This window comes from Erpetoichthys calabaricus, chromosome 6 (assembly GCF_900747795.2).
Source record: "Erpetoichthys calabaricus chromosome 6, fErpCal1.3, whole genome shotgun sequence".
Lineage (NCBI taxonomy): Eukaryota > Metazoa > Chordata > Cladistia > Polypteriformes > Polypteridae > Erpetoichthys > Erpetoichthys calabaricus.
In genome coordinates, this window is record NC_041399.2 from 205,628,269 (window position 1) to 205,652,012 (window position 23,744).

At 41.5% G+C, this 23,744-nt stretch overlaps 1 protein-coding gene across 1 annotated transcript in view; it reads right to left on the reverse strand.

Moving 5' to 3' along the window:
• myo3a (myosin IIIA) overlaps nt 1-23,744 on the reverse strand; it is a 458,747-nt gene that overhangs the window by 94,884 nt on the left and 340,119 nt on the right. Inside the window, exons 23-28 of the mRNA XM_051929020.1 lie at nt 17,448-17,527; nt 17,280-17,321; nt 16,983-17,060; nt 12,122-12,327; nt 9,226-9,337; nt 2,644-2,806 (exon numbers count right to left, since the gene is read on the reverse strand). Of these exons, the coding sequence (XP_051784980.1) occupies nt 2,644-2,806; nt 9,226-9,337; nt 12,122-12,327; nt 16,983-17,060; nt 17,280-17,321; nt 17,448-17,527 (681 nt within the window). The remainder of the gene's footprint in view (nt 1-2,643; nt 2,807-9,225; nt 9,338-12,121; nt 12,328-16,982; nt 17,061-17,279; nt 17,322-17,447; nt 17,528-23,744) is intronic.

The window sequence follows — 23,744 nt, forward strand, 5'->3', positions numbered from 1 at the left end:
GACATTATGTGCTTGCAGACTGCCTGATGTTTTTATTTTCTAGGGACTTTTATTTTAATTGATGTAACTGAAGGAGGTAAATTGACAACTCTTGTTTTTTTTCAGTGTGACTTTTTGAGTGATCTGTGCACCAAAATGAGAGTAGAGCTCTTGTGGAAAGACAGACAGACAGACAGACAGACAGACAGACAGACAGACACCAGAATGTCCAAAACACACAGACAGCACCACAATGCCTTAGTCACCAGCTGTCTCTTTCCTCTCTATCTGTCACCTCTACTCCCCTCCTCACAAGCTCCGTCTCCTTCCTCCCAACTCCGGCTCGTCTACTGGAGGGAGGCAACCCTTTTTATAATTAACTAATAAAATACCCGTGCTTCGCAGCAGTGAAGTACTGCTTTAAAATTTTTATTAAGAAGAATAGTAAACCTTTTTAAACTGAGGGAAAATATACCAATAATTATTTGTTAAGGATCTCTTTGTATAGCACGTTGTCAGTTCGGCCCTCCGGTTGTAATATGACCAAGCTGGGCGCTGAGCTTACTCTTGAGCATGCAACGTATACAGTGCATCCGGAAAGTATTCACAGCACATCACTTTTTCCACATTTTGTTATGTTACAGCCTTATTCCAAAATGGATTAAATTCATTTTTTTCCTCAGAATTCTACACACAACATCCCAGCTTAATTGGAGTCCACCTGTGGTAAATTCAGTTGACTGGACATGATTTGGAAAGGCACACACCTGTCTATAGAAGGTCCCACAGCTGACAGTTCATGTCAGAACACAAACCAAGCATGAAGTCAAAGGAATTGTCTGTAGACCTCCGAGACAGGATTGTCTCGAGGCACAAATCTGGGGAAGGTTACAGAAAAATGTCTGCTGCTTTGAAGCTCCCAATGAGCACAGTGGCCTCCATCATCTGTAAATGGAAGAAGTTCAAAACCACCAGGACTCTTCCTAGAGCTGGCCGGCCATCTAAACTGAGCGATCGGGGGGAGAAGGGCCTTAGTCAAGGAGGTGACCAAGAACCCGATGGTCACTCTGTCAGAGCTCCAGAGGTCCTCTGTGGAGAGAGGAGAACCTTCCAAAAGGACAACCATCTCTGCAGCAATCCACCAATCAGGCCTGTATGGTAGAGTGGCCAGACAGAAGCTACTCCTTAGTAAAAGGCACATGGCAGCCCGCCTGGAGTTTGCCAAAAGGCACCTGAAGGACTCTCACACCATGAGAAAGAAAATTCTCTGGTCTGATGAGACAAAGATTGGACACTTTGGTGTGAATGCCAGGCGTCACGTTTGGAGGAAACCAGGCACTGCTCATCACCAGGCCAATACCATCCCTACAGTGAAGCATGGTGGTGGCAGCATCATGCTGTGTGGATGTTTTTCAGTGGCAGGGACTGGGAGACTAGTCAGGATAAAGGGAAAGATGACTGCAGCAATGTACAGAGACATCCTGGATGAAAACCTGCTCCAGAGCACTCTTGACCTCAGACTGGGGCGACGGTTCATCTTTCAGCAGGACAACGACCCTAAGCACACATCCAAGATATCAAAGGAGTGGCTTCAGGACAACTCTGTGAATGTCCTTGAGTGGCCCAGCCAGAGCCCAGACTTGAATCCAATTGAACATCTCTGGAGAGATCTTAAAATGGCTGTGCACCGACGCTTCCCATCCAACCTATCGATAGATAGATAGATAGATAGATAGATAGATAGATAGATAGATAGATAGATAGATAGATAGATAGATAGATAGATAGATAGATAGATAGATAGATAGATAGATAGATAGATAGATAGATAGATAGATGTGCAGCATTCTTCATAATGGCCCACAGTTTTGTCTTCTTTTGCTACTGCCTTAAGGTGGTCCAGAGGTTGTGCCTTCCAATTTTATTTGATATGGTGGGCAGCACAACAGTTAATGCTGCTGTGTCACAGCTTGACCACCTGAACTCAAATCCCAGTTTGCTCTCTCCTTGTGTGTGGAGTTTGCTCAGGACGAGTGGGCCAAACGTCCAGTGGACAGGTGCAGAAGACTCATGGAGAGCTCCAGGAATCATCTACAGTATCTGCAGTGATTAAAAAACTCTTAAGGCTGTGCAGCCAAATATTAGGTTGAGGGTGCCATCATTTTTGTTCATGCCATTTTTACTTGTGTTATTATTTTAAATATTCTGTTGAAGCAAAGTCTGATTTGTTTTAAATACAGAATAAACAATGATGGGTGCCAATTACTTTTGTCAGTTTCAGGCTATTTCAGAGACAATTGTGAGTTCTTCTTTTTTCATGGAAGGGTATCAACAAATTTGTCCACATCTGTATGATCTCCCTGAAATTTCCTTAGAGGGTTTCTTATCTTTCAAATGACGTCTTTCATTTTGCTACAGACAGTAACAATCTGGACCATACGAAGGACATTTTGAAAATCAATAAGAAACGGCCACCATCGCTGTGCAGCTGGGGATGCGACTTCTAATTTCTAATCTATGCCATGTAGTCACACATTTGAAAGTCTAAACAGCTCCATTTTCTAAGTCATCGCTTCTGCTCATAATTATTGCGGGCACCCAGCACAAAAGCAGCCCTTGAATTTTCATCCTCGCCCCCATTATCTGCACGCAGCCGATAATTACCTGACTGCAGAACGACGGCACTCTGCTGTCTTTTCTCCTGCGTTCGCTGATATCTTTTGGCTCCGAGCCACCCGCGCACACACGCCTGGACGAGAACAACTCTGTCAATCATCTCCTTCACCATCAGGTTTAGTTGCTCCACGTGGTAATACTTGAGAAACACCTGGCAGGTCAAAATAGAAATATGGGGGGATTACAGAAATGGCTTAACAGTCAGACATTACTTTAGACCAGAGGTGGGAAAACTTTTCTCTCCGTGGCCCACACAGACATCTGTAAGGTCTGTAGCGGGCCACATGTGACAAAAATCAAAATTTGCACATTATTTTCACACAAAAATATATTTATTAGTCATATAACTAAACTGCTCAAAAAAATTAAAGGAACACTTTGAAAACACATCAGATCTCAATGCTGGTTATCTCTACTGATATGCACTGATATGGTATTGTGTTAGGAACGAAGGGATGCCACATAATTAGATGGAAATGAAAATGATCAACCTACAGAGGGCTGAATTCAAAGACACCCAGAAAATCAAAGTGAAAAAATGATGCGGCAGGCAGGCGAGTCCATTTGGCCGAAATTTCATTGCAGCAACTCCAAATTGTACTCAGTAGTTTGTATGCCCATCCACATGCTTGTATGCATGCCTGACAACATCCTAATGAGATGATGGATGGTGTCCTTTGGAATCTCCTCCCAGATCTGGACCAGGGCATCACTGAGCTCCTGGAAAGACTGAGGTGTAACCTGGCGGCAATCAATGTACATAATGTCAAACATAATGTCCCACCCAGAGGTGTTCTATTGGATTGAGGTCAGGCAAGTGAGCGTGGAGGCCAGTCAGAGGTATCAATTCCTTCATCCTTCAGGAACTGCCTGCACACTTTCATCACATGAGGCTGGGCATTGTCGTGCACCAGGAGGAACTCAGGACCCACTGCACCAGCATAGGGTCTGACAATGGGTCCAACAATTTCATCCCTATACCTAATGGCAGTCAAGGTGCCAATGTCTAGCCTGTAGAGGTCTGTGCGTCCATCCATGGATACACCTCACCAGACCATCACTGACCCACCATCATACTGGTCATGCTGAACGATGTCACAGGCAGCATAATGTTCTCTACGTCTTCTCCAGACCCTTTCACGCCTGTCACATGTGCTCAGGGTGAGATTGCTCTCATCTGTGAAAAGCACAGGGTGCCAGTGGTGGAACTGCCAATTCTGGTATTCGATGGCAAATGCCAATTGAGCTCCACAGTGCCAGCCATGAAGTCAGTTTCTGATTGTTTGATCAGGGACATTCACACCAGTGGCCTGCCTGCTGGAGGTCATTTTGTAGGCTCTGGCAGTGCTCATTCTGTTCCTCCTTGCCCAAAGGAGCAGATACCTTCTACGAGAGGCCCTGTCCAGCTCTCCTAGAGTGACTGCCTGTCTCCTGGAATCTCCTCCATGCCCTTGAGACTGTGCTGGGAGACACAGCAAACCTTCTTGCAGTGGGAGGTACGTATTGATGTGTCCTCCTGGAGAAGATAGACTACCTGTGCAACCAAACTCTGTAGGGTCTGGGTATGGCCTCCTGCTACCAGTAGTGACACTGAGAGTAGCCAAATGCAATAACTAATGAAAAACCAGATTAGGAGGGAAAAATGTCAGTGGCCTCCACCTGTCATCTCATTGCTGCCCCTCTACTGCACTGATAAACAACCACCACTACTACTTAACTGACCAGAACAATAGCCCAGAAGTTTCATTGACTTGATGCTATACTCTCATTAAAAAGTGTGCCTTTTATTTTGTTGAGCAGTATATATAACTTTGGTACACAAAGAAAGCAGCAAATAAAATTTGCTTTTTTGCTGTAATTCACTTCACTGACAAATTACTTCTAAACTTACTGTTCTCCCAACCTCTCTCTTACTGTGCTTAGTTTGAAACTGTCTCTTCAAACTGAACTCCTTAAAAACTGTAAGGCTGTCATTGCATATTGGGCACACGGCTTTACTTTCAATATTTGTAAAACAAAAAGTACTTGTATGTTCATTTCTTATTAAAAACACAGCATTCATCTTCAATTTTATGTTTACACCAGCACTCATCGCTAGGGATAACAACATTTGAAATATAATACAGCGCTCGGATGACGACGGCTGAATTCATCCGAGTGATCCAATCACACGCGTGGGAATGTGTGTGTGTTTACACAGCAACCGGTCTTGTGACTACGTACGATCGAAACATCCCCAAAAGAGTCCAGCTGCAGGCAAGCCAGTCTGAAGCCTCAGAACAATTCAGTGACCTTAGACATGCTGAGGCCTGTAAGATGCCATCCTTATCTAAGGCATCTATTTGACTCCGCCCACTTTCCAAGAGCCACTCCCCATATTTTGCTGCTGTAGTGACGCCTATATTGCATGTCTGTCATTTCGATTTCAATTCCTTTTAGTTCCTGTTTTCAAACATGTGGAATTGGTAGTTTAGATGCCTGTGTATTCAGCATTTATTAAACTTTTAAACTATTGAGGTCTTTCAGTTCTACATCTGAAACAAAACCACAGAATGCATATGTCTTTCGTAACTGGTTATATATACAGCATATATATATATATATATATATATATATATATATATATATATGTATATATATATATATATATATATATATATATATATATATATATATATATATATATATATATATATATATATATATATATATATATATATATATATACATATACATATATATATATATATATATATATATATATATATATATATATATATATATATATATATATATATATATATATGGAAGAGAAGGTCTGTGATACGGTTTGCATATTTGCAGCTGGAGATCCACAAAGGGAGAAAAAAATTAATCACGTATCATAAAGTAGTTTTATTCCTGAGCTTTCAACCCAGGGGTCTTCATCAAAGGATAATGCTTAGACTTAAAAGAATCAAGGGCAATATATAGCAACACATTAAGTGGGGGGGGGGGGGGGGGTCACTAAGTCAGTATGATCAAGAGGGGGAGGGGGGGTTTGTATAGTTTATTTATTATGTACATGTTCTTCTTAAGTTAGCATATGCTGGATTTATGTCCAAGTGTCTGTTGATGGCGTTTTCATCTGATAGCCAAGACTCGGCCAACTCTCTGGCACTTTTAGTACTGGCCTTAAATTTCATTTTTACATTGTCCCAGTTGAATGTGTGTCCTGTCGATTTAGTATGTGCATATATCAAAGATAGTGCGTCCTTTCTTCTGACGGCGTTGCGATGTTCCTGCACACGTGTTGAGATTCTTTTTGAAGTTTGTCCTATGTATACCGCTGAGCAAGCATTGCATGGGATACTATAAACTGCGTTTCGTGTTTCTGCTGTCGATTTCTTGTTTTTGGCATTAAAGAGGACTGTGCGCAGATTGTTCGTGGGTTTGTGTGCTATTCTGACGCCCCACTTGGTCAGGATGCGCGCTGTACCTTCTGGCACCTTGTGGTGATAAGGGAGTGAGAGCTAGGTGGGGTGGGGGTTCTGATTTAAGTCGATTGTTTGCTGAGTTATCTGGCGTCTCCTGTGTAAGCTCCGATTAATGAATGTTTTTGAGTATCCGTTCGAGGTGAAAAGGTGGAAGAGATAGCGTCTCTCATTAATTTTTGTTTCCTTAGTATTACAATGAGTGTGGACTCGTCTGAATAGGGTTTTCACACAGCTCCGTTTATGAGATACCAGGTGGTTGCTGGTGAAGTGTGAAATATATTAATGAGGGAAGGCAGCTATGTTTGGACACTGCATCCCCCAAGACGCTAGATGGCAGCTCCTCTGGAGTATAGAGGTTCCCCGAATTCCCACAGGGTATCCTGGGACTTGGAGTTTGCCAGGGGGTGCTGTGAAAGGACCGGGGGAGTAGTGCTTCCCTTATAGCCCATAAGTACTAGGAAGTCATGAGGACGGAAGCCCCAAAGTATTTCCAGGCAGATTAAAGAATTGGGATTCTGCATCTGACCCGGAAGTGCTGGCAAGTCACGTGGATGGAAGAGCAGAAGCACTTCCGGGTCAAGAACTATATAAAGGACTATATATATATAAAAAGAGATGAAGACCAGCAAGTGAGCCAGAGTCGGGTGGAGGTGGACAAAACTTACTGGGAGGTGTGGAGAAGTGTGTATATATATTCACAGCATTCGTAGTCTGAATCACAATCTGATTGTATGGGTGATTACCTATCAGGTAACGCTTGTGGTTGGTCAGCAAGTCAGCTAACATCTGCCACGTGCCCTCTTTCAGTTGCGAGAAGCAGATCATAGAATGGTTGAAATAGTTTACTGTCAAATAATGCAAAGAGTACGTAACACATGTTTCGCCCTAATTCTGGGACACCCATACAATCAGATTGTGATTCAGACTACGAATGCCGTGAATGTAATTACCCCGATCTACATGCTGTCAAATGAACGAACCACACGCCGTTGCGCAACGTTAGGGGCTTCGCCTCTAGCGCTGACGTCCGAGGTTCGATTCCCGTAAGGGAGTGCAGTAGAGTGTGTACGCCTGATGAGCCCAGAATTAGGGCGAAACATGTGTCGCGTACTCTTTGCATTATTTGACAGTAAACTATTTCAGCCATATATATATATAGAGAGAGAGATATTTGTGTATTCTGCTTATATACTTGCCTGTTTGTGGTGGCTGTGGATCTTAGGGCACTGTTTTCGAGAATAAAAGAAATTAAAATACTTCTTAATGCTTTTACCCTGTGTTCTGAGTGTCTGCCTGTTGGGTTTAAAGGGGCATCAGCAACACCTAGCATTCACTCTATCTATATATATATATAATGTTGTGATATATGGCCAATACCCCCAAGCCGCCAGATGGAGCCCTTCCTGCAACGTGGAGGTGCCCTGAATTCCAGCTGGGTATCATGGACCTTGGAGTTTTAATTCACAGCCCTGCTGGATACCGTGGGTGCCACTAGGGGACAATGCAGGGAGGCTCAGGGACTTATATTTTCTGTATAACACAGAAGTACTTCCCAGTCACGGGGACAGAGGAAATGACGTACTTTCGGGTTGAAGAAAAGAAGATTTCATCTGACCTGGAAGTGAAGGACAGAAGCATTTCCGGGTCAGGGACTATAAAAGGACTGTGGGAGATCCCAGTAGTGAGCCAAGTTGGGAGGAAGGGTGACTGAGCTGCTGGGAGTGGACGATTACTTGTATTGAATTATCATTGGAGTATTGTGGAGTGGAGGGTGCGTTGTGCACTTTATTATTATAATAAATAATAATTGGACTTTTACCAGGTGTCTGACGAGTGGTGTCAGGGTTCAAGGGGACGACAGCACCCCCTATCTGTCACAATATATATATATATATATATATATATATATATATATATATATATATATATATACTAGCTGTGTAAGCCTGTGCTGTAAAAAGCCTTGAAACTATTCAAATCGTCAGAAAAAAAACTGAAATGTACAGATGTCAGGTAATTGAAAGGAACTACTCTGGGCATCTCTCTCCTAGGAAGTTTTGTTTTGCCAATGTGCTAGTCTCATTTGTGTATTCGTGGCTAAGCGAGTTTCTGTTTCCATGGAGGCAAAGCTCTTACCCCGACTCCACCTCTAACTTCCGGGCCAGACAGAGAGACACACACACACCTCCACGTGTAGACATTTATATATAAAATATATACAGTATAAAAATAGTTATTTTCTTCATAAGTCAATTTAACTTTTTTATGTGACAAACTTAAATGAATCAGTTTTCAAGGTAAAGTAACACATCGCATTAAAAATGTCTACTGAATCCAGTTAGTAAATTATTTAATTGTCAGTTATACAAGAGGTACAAATAAACCTCGTCGTGTTTCTCACATGAATACAAGGAGGTTCCGGGCCTCATAGTGTCTGAAGTGCTCGGTTCTGTCGGAGGCCTAAAACTGTCCTGAGTGCAGCTGGATACTTCTCAAAAGTCAGTGTACGCGTACGGTTACACACAGTACAAAGTCCACGGCTGTAAACACACTCTTCTGCTTGTGCACATGTAACATTATAAACGAACTTGCTCATTTGTTCACATGTTCCAAAACACGCACTGATTATGAATTTCATTTGTCATTTTTGATAACAAAATCACGAAGGTTTGAAATGTGTGTGCGGGTGCACCAATTGGCGTTATGGGCGAGGCTGTAGTTTGCCCACCCTTGCTTTAGGGTACCAAGAAAATATTAATACACCATTTTGCTATCGCCATCAGCCAGTACAGTTGACACCAGGCAGGATGGATGCACAAGTTTGTGCTGTTCATGCCATAATCTGACCTACTATCAGTCTGATGCAAGCAGAAAATACGATTTGTCAGACCAGACAACATTTTGCCAGTCTTCTGTTGTCCATTTTTGCTGACTCCCTGCTCATTGCAGCCTCACTAACAGGAGCAGGACTTGACGTGATCCTCTGCTGGTGATGTCTTTTAATTTAGTTTTTTATAAATAACCAAATAATAACCAAAAAATACTGTATAAGGGTTGATTACACTGTATATGTACATTACATTTAAGGTCTTACTTTGGTTTTTCCAATAACCCAGTTGTCAAGTTTTGCTTTTTCCAAAATTGCAATGCACGTTTCAGGGCTAACTGGAGGATCTTCATTGGATTTGAAAGCAAGAAAAAAGTACCTGTAAAATAAATAACTGTTAAAATATGTACTTCTGTGGAAAGATTTATTTAAGAGGTTATATAAATGCTGCAACAACCTTTGATAACATAGATAGATAGATAGATAGATAGATAGATAGATAGATAGATAGATAGATAGATAGATAGATAGATAGATAGATAGATAGATAGATAGATAGATAGATAGATAGATAGATAGATAGATAGATAGATAGATAGATATGAAAGGCACTATATGATAGATAGATAGATAGATAGATAGATAGATAGATAGATAGATAGATAGATAGATAGATAGATAGATAGATAGATAGATAGATAGATAGATAGATAGATAGATAGATAGATAGATAGATAGATAGATAGATAGATAGATAGTGTGATATTTGCCTGGACACCACCAGACCGAGACCACATCTTTATCCAAATTGCACTCTTTATTGTCTTCTACACAACACTACTCAGTCCCGCACAACTCCCACAGTGCTTCTAGCCCCAGTCTCCCTTCTCCTGGGCCTTCTCTCTCCTTGTCCCTGGGCCACCTGCACTCTCTCTCCAGGAGCTTCGTCCTGCTCCTGCTCCCGACTCCAGCTCAATGACAGGAGGGAGGCGGCCCCATTTATTCTCACCCGGATGAGCTCCAGGTGACCTATCTGACGTCATGTCCTGGTGTGGTGGAAGCGTCAGGAGAGCACCCGGAAGCACTCCGGGTGACCCTGGAAGGATCGTCCTCCATATGTGTGGCGGAAGTAAATAAGTCCCGGGCTCCATGAGGCTCAGGGCGCCCCCTGGCGGTGACCAGAGGCCCCAACGGTCTTGAGCCTCCCTGCTCTCCTTACGTGGGCCTCTTCTGCTCCAGGGCGGTTGCCCCCTCGTGGCCCGGAGGACAAATATGCCACCACCTAGTCCTTCCAGGTGTCCTGGCCGGGTCTGATCCCCAGCCATGTACGACAATAGATAGATAGATAGATAGATAGATAGATAGATAGATAGATAGATAGATAGATAGATAGATAGATAGATAGATAGATAGATAGATAGATAGATAGATAGATAGATAGATAGATAGATAGATAGATAGATAGATAGATAGATAGATAGATAGATAGATAGATAGATAGATAGATAAGAAAAGCACTTTATAATAGGCATACGTACATTAAAGGCACTATATACTAGATAGATAGTGTCACACATGTGCGCATGGGAGGCAGCTAAAGGGCCTGAATGAGAGTAATTCCATGCCAGACCAGGGGGTGGCGGACTGCACTAACTCTTTCTCTCACTTCTCTGCAGACCAGTTCCTGGAAATTACGCCTAGCCCCGTTGAGATCATTTTAAGTTCTAGGCTCACTGGTGATGTCACTTCCAGTTCTGGCTATACTGATGACGTTACTTCCTCCACTCTACCTTAAAGCTGCCATCTTTGTGTTATCAAATAAGTTTTGTTGTGGACTGTACACATCTGTACATTGATAATATCTATTTTGCAGCCAGCCATAGATAGATAGATAGATAGATAGATAGATAGATAGATAGATAGATAGATAGATAGATAGATAGATAGATAGATATGAAAGGCAGTATATTATACATAGATATTATAGATGAAGCTCTTTATTAAGAATATCATTTTTCAGAAATGGGGTACATTTGAGATGATTTAATAGTGATTTGAGATAATCACTCTTCGTGAAGGAGTAGAAAGAGGCAAAACAGAAATTAAGGTGTCATGAATAATCACACCATTCTGTACAAGAGTATGCACTAAACTCTCATCATTTAGAAAAATAACAGTTTAATTCATTTGTCACGCCAAACGGACATTTTTACAGCCGACTAACTTGCTGACTTCCACTACGCACGTATCAACAGAGATCTTTGGATCAACCAGCAACTTTGCGCCTGCCTGCATGTTAAGTTTTCAAAGTTGCGCAGCATCAAACGAGGCAGTGTTTCTCTCGATGCGGCCATTGTGGCCACGCCACAATTACAGTACTGGGGTCGATAAGAAAAATAATCTGTAATTAGCAAATCCCTACACATTAGAGAGAACAAATAAAAACACACAAAAAAAATGGTAACGATTAGGAAATACTCACAAGCCGACTCCACACACCACCACCTCCAGCCAGCAACCCACAGACACGCCCACGACAGACCTATGTAATCGAACCACAGATGGACAGCAAAACAGCACAGATATCGCACACATAAAGTCAGTCCTATTTATGCCTCTCATGCACATCAGCACAGGGGAGTGCAACACTTTTTCTTTAAAATGTGACACATGGCCTGTTTTTCACACATCACTTACTGTGCTTTCTGCACCACTCATCATAAACCTGCTCCCTAACACACCGTCGCCTAACCACCAAGTATATGCACACTTCCGGTGATTTTTTTTTTGTAATTTTCAATGGAGATCTTAATTTAAATACTAAAAGACAAACAGATGCATGAAGAACGAATGCATAAAAATGCTTCCTGACAGAAACTAAACAACATTCTTCTTGTGTGTATTACAAGAATATCGCTAAAAGTGAAATGTAATTTCTTTTTGCAAATTTTGCTACAAAGCAAAATGCTGAGTTTTGCTGCAGATTCTGTTTTTCTTGAATTTCATCACTGGTTATTATCTTGTACCCAATGCTTCTAGAATAAGAGACACATTATTCATTATTATGCTGTTTTGAATGGCACGTATCTCTAGTTGAGTTTTTCTTTCAGTGAATTTAAAAGAAGACAAACCTAAATTAAAAAAAAAGAAAAGTGAGGCTCACCTGTTGATGAAATTTGCAAAGAGGACACGATGAGAATACCCCTGCCTCCTAATTTTAGCTGTTTCGAGGACACCCGTGTAACGGAGTTGGACCAACACCTTTTCTCGGTCAAACTTGCTGGCTTGACGATCATTGTTAGGCTTGATGCACCGGACAAAGTGGGGCTGTCCTGCTACCATTTTGGAGAGGAGATCCATGAGAGAATACTATAAAACAAATGATAAAGACTTAGAGTCCAAGCCAAGTACCAAACAGACACACTTGAATGAAACTAGAAAGTGACTCAAGTTAAATTTGCTTATGAGAAAAATACTCAAGCAGAAATTTTAAAGTATCTCATATTGTACAAAATTACAAGTAACTGTAGGATCTTCCTATTTTTTATATAGAATGTCACACATACATGGTTGTAGACCTCTTGGATGACTCATGTAAGCCAAGTAATAGCATCACACTGTGCACCAGAGCCCCCCAGGGTTGTGTACTCAGCCCACTTCTGGTCATTCTGCTGACACATGATCGTTTGGCTGTGCACAGCTCTAACACCATCGTTAAATTTGCAGATGACACAATGATGGGGGGTTTCATCAGCAATGGAGATGAGTCAGCTTACAGAACGGAAAAATTCAACAATCGGTCACCTAATGCAAGTTCAACAATCTGTTCCTTAATGTGGACAAGAGGAAAGAAACAATTGTGGACTTCCAGAAGGCCCATGCCGCCCACAACCCACTGAACATCGAGGGCACTGCAGTAGAATTGGAAGCACTTGGAAGCTGACCGTGCTTGGTCAATTCACACCACCTCCATAGCCAAGAAGGTACTGCAGCATCTCCACTTCTTTATGTGGCCAAAGAAGACAAGACTACCACCCCCCATTTTCATGACACTCTACAGGGGGCACCTGTGAGAGTGTTCTGATCAGATGCATCCCTGTCTGGTTTGGAAACTGCAGTGTCTCTGACCATAAAGTACTACAATGTATAGTGCACACTGCAGAAAAGATTGTTGGGGCCTTCCTGCCCTCCATTAATGATATCTTTGTGAAGCGTTGCATCCGCAAAGCCTACAGTATGGTGGAGGTCTGCGCCCATCCCTCCCACTGTCTCTTTGTCCCATTTCCATCTGGCAGAAGGTGCTGTAGCATCCAGACCATTTCTAGGGGGTTCTACAACAGCTTCTACCCCTTGGCTGTTGGGACTCTGAACTTGATGCTGCCCCTCTGCCTTCAGATCTGCCCCTAGTAGCGAATTTACATGCAGTACATTTGTTACACTTGTACAGTTGCACTGGGTGTGACGAGGATGGACAGGATTAGAAATGAGAACATTAGAGGGTCAGCTCAAATTGGATGGTTGGGAGACAAAGTCAGAGAGGAAAGATTGAGTTGGTTTGGACATGTGCAGAGGAGAGATGAGGGGTATATTGGGAGAAGGGTGTTAAGGATAGAGCTGCCAGGTATGAGGAACAGAGGAAGGCCTAAGAGAAGGTTTAGGGATGTGGTGAGAGAGGACATGCAGGTGATGGGGGTGACAGAGCAAGATGACGAGGACAGAAAGATATGGAACAAGATGATCCACTGTGGCAACCCCTAACGGGGACAGCCAAAAGAAGAAGAAGACATTTGTTACAATTGTCACTATTGTTGTTTTTTCATTATTAGTTTTACTGTTATCTACTATTGATTCAAGCACGTATTATTTATATTTAATTATTCATGTATTGATTATAGCAGGGGTGGGCAAAGTCATTCCTGGAGGGCCACAGTGGCCGTGGGTTTTTGTTCCAACCCATTTGCTTAATTAGAAAACAATCCTTGCCAATAATTACATTTCATGGCTTGTTAGTGCTTTAACTCTGCTATGTCAAGTCATTCTCATATCCTAGATTTTTTTTTCCATTCTAAGGATATCATCCAAATACTTTGAAGTGTAAAATGGATGGGTAATTCTCAATCCTTCACTTTTTTCTCTTCTCTTTCCTTCCAAGTATTTAATTAAACCAAATAGTGCATGATAAATACACACAGGTGTAAAGGGTAACAAGCAAAATGGATAACTGCTGGTTTCTTTTGTCATTTGCATCTTATTATTAATGAGGAGCAATTAAAAACCGAGAATGCAGCTGTTTAAGACTTAAATAAGCAATAAGGGTTCAAAATCTTAATGAAGGAGATAACTAAAATGAAGCAGAAGTGTTTCTAGAGCAATAAGTGCTTCTTATTAAGCAATTGGGTTGGAACAAAAACCTGCAGCCACTGCGGCCCTCCAGGAATGACTTTGCCCACCCCTGGATTATAGTATAGTATTGTTCTTTACCCCTAGTGCAGCGTTTCTCAACCTTTAATTATTTGCGACCCAAGTTTTCATAACAGTTTTAATCGCGCGCTCCCCTAACGTTTTTTTGAAAGGAGCCCACTAATACCAATTTGTTCTTTTTTAATTAGATAGATAGATAGATAGATAGATAGATAGATAGATAGATAGATAGATAGATAGATAGATAGATAGATAGATAGATAGATACTTTATTAATCCCAGGGGGAAATTCACATATTCCAGCAGCAAAAAATATTAAATTAAAGAGTAATAAAAAATGCAGGTAAAAAAAACAGACAATAACTTGAGTAATGTTCAACGTTTACCCCCTCTGGTGGAATTGAAGAGTCGCATAGTTTGGGGGAGGAATGATCTTCTCAGTCTGTCAGTGGAGCAGGACAGTGACAGCAGTCTGTCGCTGAAACTGCTCCTCTGTCTGGAGATGACACTGTTTAATGGATGTAGTGGATTCTCCATAATTGATAGGAGCCTGCTGAGCGCCCTTCGCTCTGCCACAGATGTTAAACTGTCCAGCTCTATGCCAACAATAGAGCCTGCCTTCCTCACCAGTTTGTCCAGGCGTGAGGCATCCTTCTTCTTAATGCTGCCTCCCCAGCACACCACTGCGTAGAAGAGGGCACTCGCCACAACCATCTGATAGAACATCTGCAGCATCTTACTGCAGATGTTGAAGGATGCCAGTCTTCTAAGGAAGTACAGGCGGCTCTGTCCTTTCTTGCACAGAGAATCAGTATTGGCAGTCCAGTCTAATTTATCATCCAGCTGCACTCCTAGGTATTTATAGGTCTGCACCCTCTGCACACAGTCACCTCTGATGATCACGGGGTCCATGAGGGGCCTGGGTCTCCTAAAATCCACCACAAGTTCCTTGGTTTTGCTGGTGTTCAGTTGTAGGTGGTTTAAGTCGCACCATTTAACAAAGTCCTTGATGAGGTTCCTATACTCCTCCTCCTGCCCACTCTTGATGCAGCCCACGATAGCAGTGTCGTCAGCAAACTTTTGCACGTGGCAGGACTCCGAGTTATATTGGAAGTCCGATGTATATAGGCTGAATAGGACCGGAGAAAGTACAGTCCCCTGCGGCGCTCCTGTGTTGCTGACCACAATGTCAGATCTGCAATTCCTGAGACGCACATACTGAGGTCTGTTTGTAAGATAGTCCACGATCCATGCCACCAGGTATGAATCTACTCCCATCTCTGTCAGCTTGTCCCTAAGGAGCAGAGGTTGGATGGTGTTGAAGGCGCTAGAGAAGTCTAGAAACATAATTCTTACAGCGCCACTGCCTCTGTCCAAGTGGGAGAGGGATCGATGTAGCATATAGATGATGGCATCTTCCGCTCCCACTTTCTCCTGGTATGCGAACTGCAGAGGGTCGAGGGCGTGTTGGACCTGTGGCCTCAGGTGGTGAAGCAGCAGCCGCTCCATGGTCTTCATCACATGTGATGTTAGAGCGACAGGCCGGAAGTTATTCAGCTCACCAGGACGTGATACCTTTGGGACTGGGGTGATGCAAGATATTTTCCAAAGCCTCGGGACTTTCCCCTGTTCCAGGCTCAGGTTGAAGATGCGCTGTAGAGGACCCCCCAGCTCTGATGCACAGACCTTCAGCAGTCATGGCGATACTCCATCTGGACCTGCTGCTTTGCTGGCACGAAGTTTCCTCAGCTCTCTGCTCACTTGCGCTGCTGTAATTGTGGGTGGGGATGTCTCTCCTATGTTGGTATCAGCAGAAGGATGTGTAGAGAGTGCAGTACTCCGAGGTGAGAGTGGGTTAGGGTGGTCAAACCTGTTAAAGAAGATGTTCATTTGGTTTGCTCTCTTCACGTCTCTCTCGATGGTGGCACCCCGCTTTGAGCTGCAGCCAGTGATGATCTTCATCCCATCCCACATTTCCTTCATGCTGTTGTTCTGCAACTTCTGCTCCAGCTTTCTCCTGTACTGCTCCTTCGCCGCCCTGAGCTGGACTCGGAGTTCCTTCTGCACGCGCTTGAGCTCATGCTGATCACCGTCTTTAAAGATGCATATTTTATTATACCTACTTAACTTAAATCAACATTTATCTAACTCTATATTTATTTTTCTAGTATCAGAATGTAGCTTAAGTTAATTTGTTTTGGTTTTAATAGATGTATTTTTCATATTTTCGATTCTTGTTTTCTTTTTTTCACATCTTCACGCCCCCCTTTTTGTTACTTCACACCCCCCTAGGGAGCCCGCCCCACAGTTTGAGAACCACTGCCCTAGTTAAATAGTATAATTTCTTTAACACATGGACTGGAGACATTGGGGGCGGGTGTTTTAGGAAGACGCCCTGTGGGTGGAGCCTTTGCATCACAGGATGTCACTGCTATTCTCTACACACTTTTGTCCCCAGATGTGTATTCTCGTTTGAGAATCACATCTGGCCCCACAAGACTACAACATGTCCTATTTATAATTACTTTTTTGGTAAGTAATGAAAATGCAACTAAGTTACTTTTACAATTAACGTGCCCCACACTATTTCAAATATACTTTACCCGAAAATAAGATGCAACAGTCTGTGTTCTCATATTAGTGGTTTCTCTTGGATGGTGGGTAGCATCTCCAGAGTCACTCTGTGCAAATAAAAAACAACAACAAAAAAAGCAAATTGGGTACTAAATCATACAAACACGATTTTCCAATTATACATTTGAAGGATTCATAATCAACATCTAAAAAAAACACAGGGGACAGAAACATTGAGGGGGGAAAATGAAATCTATGGTGTTCTACGGCCTAAACAATAGCGAATTATGAATGGGATTTTAAAACTGGGGAGGTCATTCTTTTACCTCAATGATGGACAACGGACTGAAAAACTTGAGAATTTCCATCTTTACAAAAAAAGCAAGCGGGAAAAGAAAAGACAAGGAGGGCAGAAATTATTGGTTCTACCCTCGTGAAACTCGACTCGACTTCGATAGTCCACAGGCTCCTGGATGTTTCATTAAAAGACGTACCTTGGTAGCATGAATCGTTTTCTGGGGTGTGCGGGGTCGATTGAGTCCAACTCCTTTGCCCCTTGTGTGGGCCAGGTTACCTATAAAAGTACAAAACAATAAAATTGTTAGGGTACAAACAACACTATAGAATAGCTTTAAGGAGTTTCTATAGGGCAGGGGAATTCAACTCCAGTCCTGAAAGTCCGCAGTAGCTGCAAAGTTTCACTTTAACCATTTTTCTTATTTGTTTTTGCAATTTGTTTGGACTCATTGTTTCAGTTCAGGACCCATTATTGCCCATTTTAATTTCCAGCAGCTATGTTTCGTTTTTTAATTGCTGCCTGTTTTCTTAACCCGCCGTCAGTTAATAATGAGGTGCAAATGACAAAAGAGCCAGCAGCTTTCCAGGTAAGTGTGTCTCCATTGAAACCTGTGTACAGGCATCATGAACTATTTGCATCAATACAATGTTTTGAAATAAATGAGAGAGAAGGAAATGACCAAGAAGTACAAATACGTTTTGGACTACAAAACATATGGATAACGTTCTCATGAAATGAAAAATTTACAATGTGATTTGTCTTGGCAGGATGGAAGCATTCACAAGTCAAAGAATTAAACAACAAGTTTCATCATCTGTTAGGCCTGCCTTCTAATTACAAAACTGGTTGGAATGAAAACCTTCGCCCATTGTAGACCACCAGGACCGGTGTTGACTACCCCTACTATTGGGCATGCATTAGTCGCTTATTGTTATTTAACACAGACAAAGCCTTTGTGTAGGTTTTGTTATGTAGTGGTAAATCACCAACAAAGTGACTCTTACTACAGCTATAAGGACTGTACACATTAATGGTCAAAAAGGCAAACGCTGAAAAACAGGGTATTCTATAGGTAGTTCTTGCTGTAATGTGTTTTTATTGGTGCTTTGTTAGTCTTATTTAGACCAAAAAAAGCCTTTCATATGGTTTTGTTATACAGAAACAACTGAGAAATATATGCGCCTAGACAGCTTCTATCGTGAAATGATTGCAAAGTACATTACTCAAATATTAATGACACAGATACACAATGCGGTCAAACGTTTGTGAACATCCATCCAAATTATTAAGTTCAGGTGTTTCATTGTTAACAGGTGCATACAATCAAGCACACTGAGTACAGAAGAGCTGGTGGTGGACTTCCAGCATGCCGAGGAGCCTCTGAGACCAGACACCATCCAGGAGAGGACATGGAAGTGGTGCAGAGCTACAAGTACCTGGGGGTTCACATGAATAACAAGCTGGACTGGTCTGACAACACAGTGGCGCTGGGCAATAAGGGCCAGAGCAGACTGGACTTCCTAAAAAGACACAGGTCTTTTGATATGTGCAGCAAGTTAATGGAAATGTTCTACCAGTCCATAGTAGCCAGTGTGGTGTTCTGAGCTGTGGTATCTGGGGGAAGCAACCTGAGCACAGAAGAAACGCAACGCCTGAACAAACGTATCTGGAAAGTCCATCGCAGGGGGAACCCTGGACACACTGGAAGCTGTTGTGGAAAAGAGGATGGTTGCAAAATTGGATGCCACTGTGAAAAACCCCTTCCATCCCCTCCAGGAGGTGCTCTCTCCACAGACTCATTCCAGCATGGTGTGCCAAGAGGTGCCTCTGGGGATTTTGTCTGCCTACCATTGTGTATGCATCAGAATTCCCCATGGGATAAATAAAGTTTATCGAATCCAATCTAATTTAACATACCCAGTGGCATACCTTCATTTTTGGGGCCCTGAAGCTTGAGCTGTTATGGGGGCCCCTTTTCAACCAGCAACAAGGTCTGGGTAAGCACTGTTTTTTTCTTCATTGGGGTTCTTCCTTAACAGATCACCACAAGTTTTTATAAAAAAAATATAACCACTACATCTCAAAGTTTGATTACAATTGCTGTGCTGAATTACACTATAGTATTACTATTTTTATTTAAAAAAATAATAATCCCTTTTTATACAGTAGATGCCTGAAATCTTTAAGCAATGTGGACTAAAGTCAATTCTAACCCCAGATTAGGGGCCCTGGAGCTTAAGTTTAATTAGATTCATAGTAGATCTGCTCCCACACATACAATGACAGTAGAAAAGATAGTTTGATAAGAAAGACACTATATAATAGATAGATAGATAGATAGATAGATAGATAGATAGATAGATAGATAGATAGATAGATAGATAGATAGATAGATAGATAGATATGAAAGTCACTATATGATAGATAGATAGATAGATAGATAGATAGATAGATAGATAGATAGATAGATAGATAGATAGATAGATAGATAGATAGATAGATAGATAGATATGAAAGTCACTATATGATAGATAGATAGATAGATAGATAGATAGATAGATAGATAGATAGATAGATAGATAGATAGATAGATAGATAGATAGATAGATATGAAAGTCACTATATGATAGATAGATAGATAGATAGATAGATAGATAGATAGATAGATAGATAGATAGATAGATAGATAGATAGATAGATAGATAGATATGAAAGTCACTATATGATAGATAGATAGATAGATAGATAGATAGATAGATAGATAGATAGATAGATAGATAGATAGATAGATAGATAGTATGAAATTTTTATTTAATATACAATAATCTTTTACAATTTATTACAAGTATATATATGAAACTATAACAGAATGATTTATTAAGCACAAGGAATTAGACTGATTATAATTCAAGGTTTAAATAAATGTAACTTAAACCTGAAAGCGCAAGATGTCTGTCTCTGTCTCATCTTAGAGAAGCTAGAAACATAATTTTCCAAGGTTAGAATAAGGTAATGGGTAATGAACACCCCTCCAGAAAATGGGGATAAACTGATAGGAAAGCTCATACACCCCTCCTATGAAGCTGTACTAAGATTAATGGGAGGATCGAAAGGGTCAGAAATTACTGGTGACATTAGATGATTGGAGCAGGTAATAAAGTTCTATATCTTAAGAATCAGATAATGTTGATATATTAAATAAAATTATGTAGTCAGAAAAAGTATAAAAGCAGATGAATTGGTTAATTGATTGCTCATTCCATTAAACTTAGACATTTGTGTATAACTCCACACGAATGAAGAAATGTTCTGCATTCTCATCTGGGCTCCAAAACTGCCTTCTTTGAAGATGGAGGAGTATTGTCTCCATAATGATAGATAGATAGATAGATAGATAGATAGATAGATAGATAGATAGATAGATAGATAGATAGATAGATAGATAGATAGATAGATAGATAGATAGATAGATAGATAGATAGATAGATAGATAGATAGATAGATAGATAGATATGGTAATTTTTTCCATGGACACGCCAAACTGTGTGTGGTTCACCAAAGTGCTTACATTGCCATCTGAAATTGATCAAATGCTTTGTCCACACATCCACACTACAGAGTAAGTGGTAGAATTTTGCTTTTGATAATCTAATCCTCCATGGATGAATTGTGAATGGTTCTGTTTCATCCAGACCTGATTTTAATCTGCTGATGTTCCTGTTGTATATTCTGTTCAGGGTGCGAGTGATTAAAATATTTGGGGTTTGCCAGCTACAGTACAGTACCCCATTATTTTTACAATGACACACACTGGCAGTACCGGTCTGACTTGTCAGTGCACTAGAAATAAGGCTGTAAGTTCACAGTTTCAAATGTGAAATAGTCCCGTTTTCCAGTAAACTGCAAGAGCACTATCACTTAAATAAATATAATGGTATATTAATGTAGCGAAACCAACTCTAAGGCCACAGGATTGTGTTCTCTCTCCTCTGCCAAATGCCTCACAAAGCCAGAAAGTGAATCATAATTCAAGGTTCAGAAGAAGGTGAAAATAAATATTCTTTATTCCCACTTTCCCTCCTGAGCTCGATAAATGGCAGATTTGTCTTCTTCACTGTTACTTGCTATGGGTCTAAATTCCTGTACATGGGAAGCACACTTCTACAGTATGTCTTTCCCTGTTCAACCTTTGATTTATTTTTTGTAAGAAAGAAAAAAAAAGCTTAATTCAATTAAATATCATGAAGTGAATAAGATACAGCTTAGAGTATAAAGATCCTGGGTTGGTGCGCTTGTTACTAGCTGGGGTTTGACGGTTTCCCCCTCTAGTGGGTATTTTTAGAAATTTCTCTGGGCTTTGTGCTTGGAGAGCTCGGGCCTACAATTGGGACACATGTTTACTGTCCCGAATGTGATATCTGGCTGTGCACTGCTGACTGTTTCCAAACATATCACACAAAGGACACGTACTAAATCTGCATTGGTACAGCAGTGGACACTAGTCATACCTCCATCCATCCATTATCCAACTCTCTACATCCCAACCACAGGGTCACGGTGGTCTGCTGAAGCCAATCCCAGCCAACACAGGGCGCAAGGCAGGAAACAAACCCCGGGCAGGGTGCCAGCCCACCACAACTAGTCATACCTTTCTTACTGTATTTATGTTGACGTTTTGGCATTTATAAGTTTCTGTTTCACATATAGTTATTTCTTGTTGAAAAGAATTCAACACTTTTGGCTTATTTCTCCCGGGGTAAGTATAGTGCTAAAGAGTTTAGGTTTAGGTTTAGGTTTCTTTATTTAGTCATGTTTACACAAAAAAACATGAAATTTGCCTTCTCAGTTGCATCTAATAACAGGTAACAGACAGAATGAAATAAAACTGACAAATAGAAATAAGAAAGGTTAAGGTAAGGCAGTTAGATAAAACATATTTACACCAAAAAAAAAAGGTTACAGGATATATCTCAAAACCTTATACATTATCTCTGATATTTCTTATTGAAAAGTCGTATGGCACTAGGAAGAAAGGAGTTTCTGGAGCGATTTGTGTGTGTTTTCAAAGCAACTATCCTTCCTGGTTTACTGAAGTTTAGTTCTACATGTAATGGATGTCTGTCATCAGTTGAGATGATTTCCAGTTTCTTTAGCATTGCCCTCTGACACACACTAGTCAAATCATCTACATCACCCCCAATAACTTTAGCTGCATACTTCGTAATCTGCTGGAGCTTTTTTGAGTTTTGGTTTGTCAGACTATTTAACCAGGCAACGAGTTTAAACTAGTCCCAGTAAAATTCTATCATCTGAGTGATTCGGATGGGGCTAGAATTACTGAGGTCCTCTGGTAACAGGAGGGTAAATGAAAAAGTAAAGGCAAAAAAATTATGTGATAACCACAAGGGATAGAAGGTGAGGCAATAAAACATGTTCGCAATGGCTTATGGGTAGTTCAGACATACTGAGTGCGGCACTCTGCCATTAGTCGAGCTGAAGCCAAGGTCAAATGAACATGGATGCATCCACTGTGGGGTTGCACCGTTGTGCAGAGGGAATGACGCCTGCTGAAATTCAACGAAGGGTACCCATCTTGTATAAACTTTACGGTACCCCAAGTCATCATGCACTCTGGCACATACAGATCCATAGCTGATATCCAGATGTGTGCAGCAAGGATGGGCAACATAATCCATTGGGCTTCTCAGCAGTGTATCTGTCTGCGGAGAGAGTGTCGACCTCATCGAGAAGTTTACTTACCTCGGCAGTGACATTCAATTCATGTCTCTGGTGACTCTTCCTATGAAGTCAAGTAGATGGATTGGGAGAGCATGGGGGTCATGAGGTCACTGGAAAAGGATGTGTGGCACTCCTGATATCTCTGCAAAAGGCCGAAGGTCCAAGTTTTTAGAGTCCTGGTGCTTCTTGTCTTGCTATATGGTTGCAAGACATGGACGCTATCCAGTGACCTGAGACGAAGACTTTACTCCTTTGGTACTGTGTCTCTTCGGAGAATCCTTAGGTACTGCTGGTTTGACTTTGTGTTGAACGAGCAATTGCTCATGGAGTCTTGAATGAGGCACATTATCTGCATTGTGAGGGAGCGTCAGCCATGTGCCGCGATTTCCCAAGGGTGATCCGGCTCACAGGATCCTCATTGTTGAGGACCAGGCCAAAGGGACACCCACGTAACACCTGGCTGGCATTTCTGAAGGGTGGGACTGGACTGCATGTCTTCCTGGGGGGTTGCTAACCAAGATCTTGACCTGTTTCGTCATGAGGTGGGTGCGGCATCGTGCTGTACCAGTGCATGCTCCCCAACCTGACCCTACCTGACCTTCTCTTATGAAGGCATTTGCCATATTTATGTGGGCTTGTGTGCATGATGTCGATGGTTAACAACATTGAGCTTTGTTAGTTATGCTTGTTTTTCTCACTTTAAACCTTCTTGCCCATTCATAAACTTTTCATTGAGTCCTGCTGTTTTCACTTC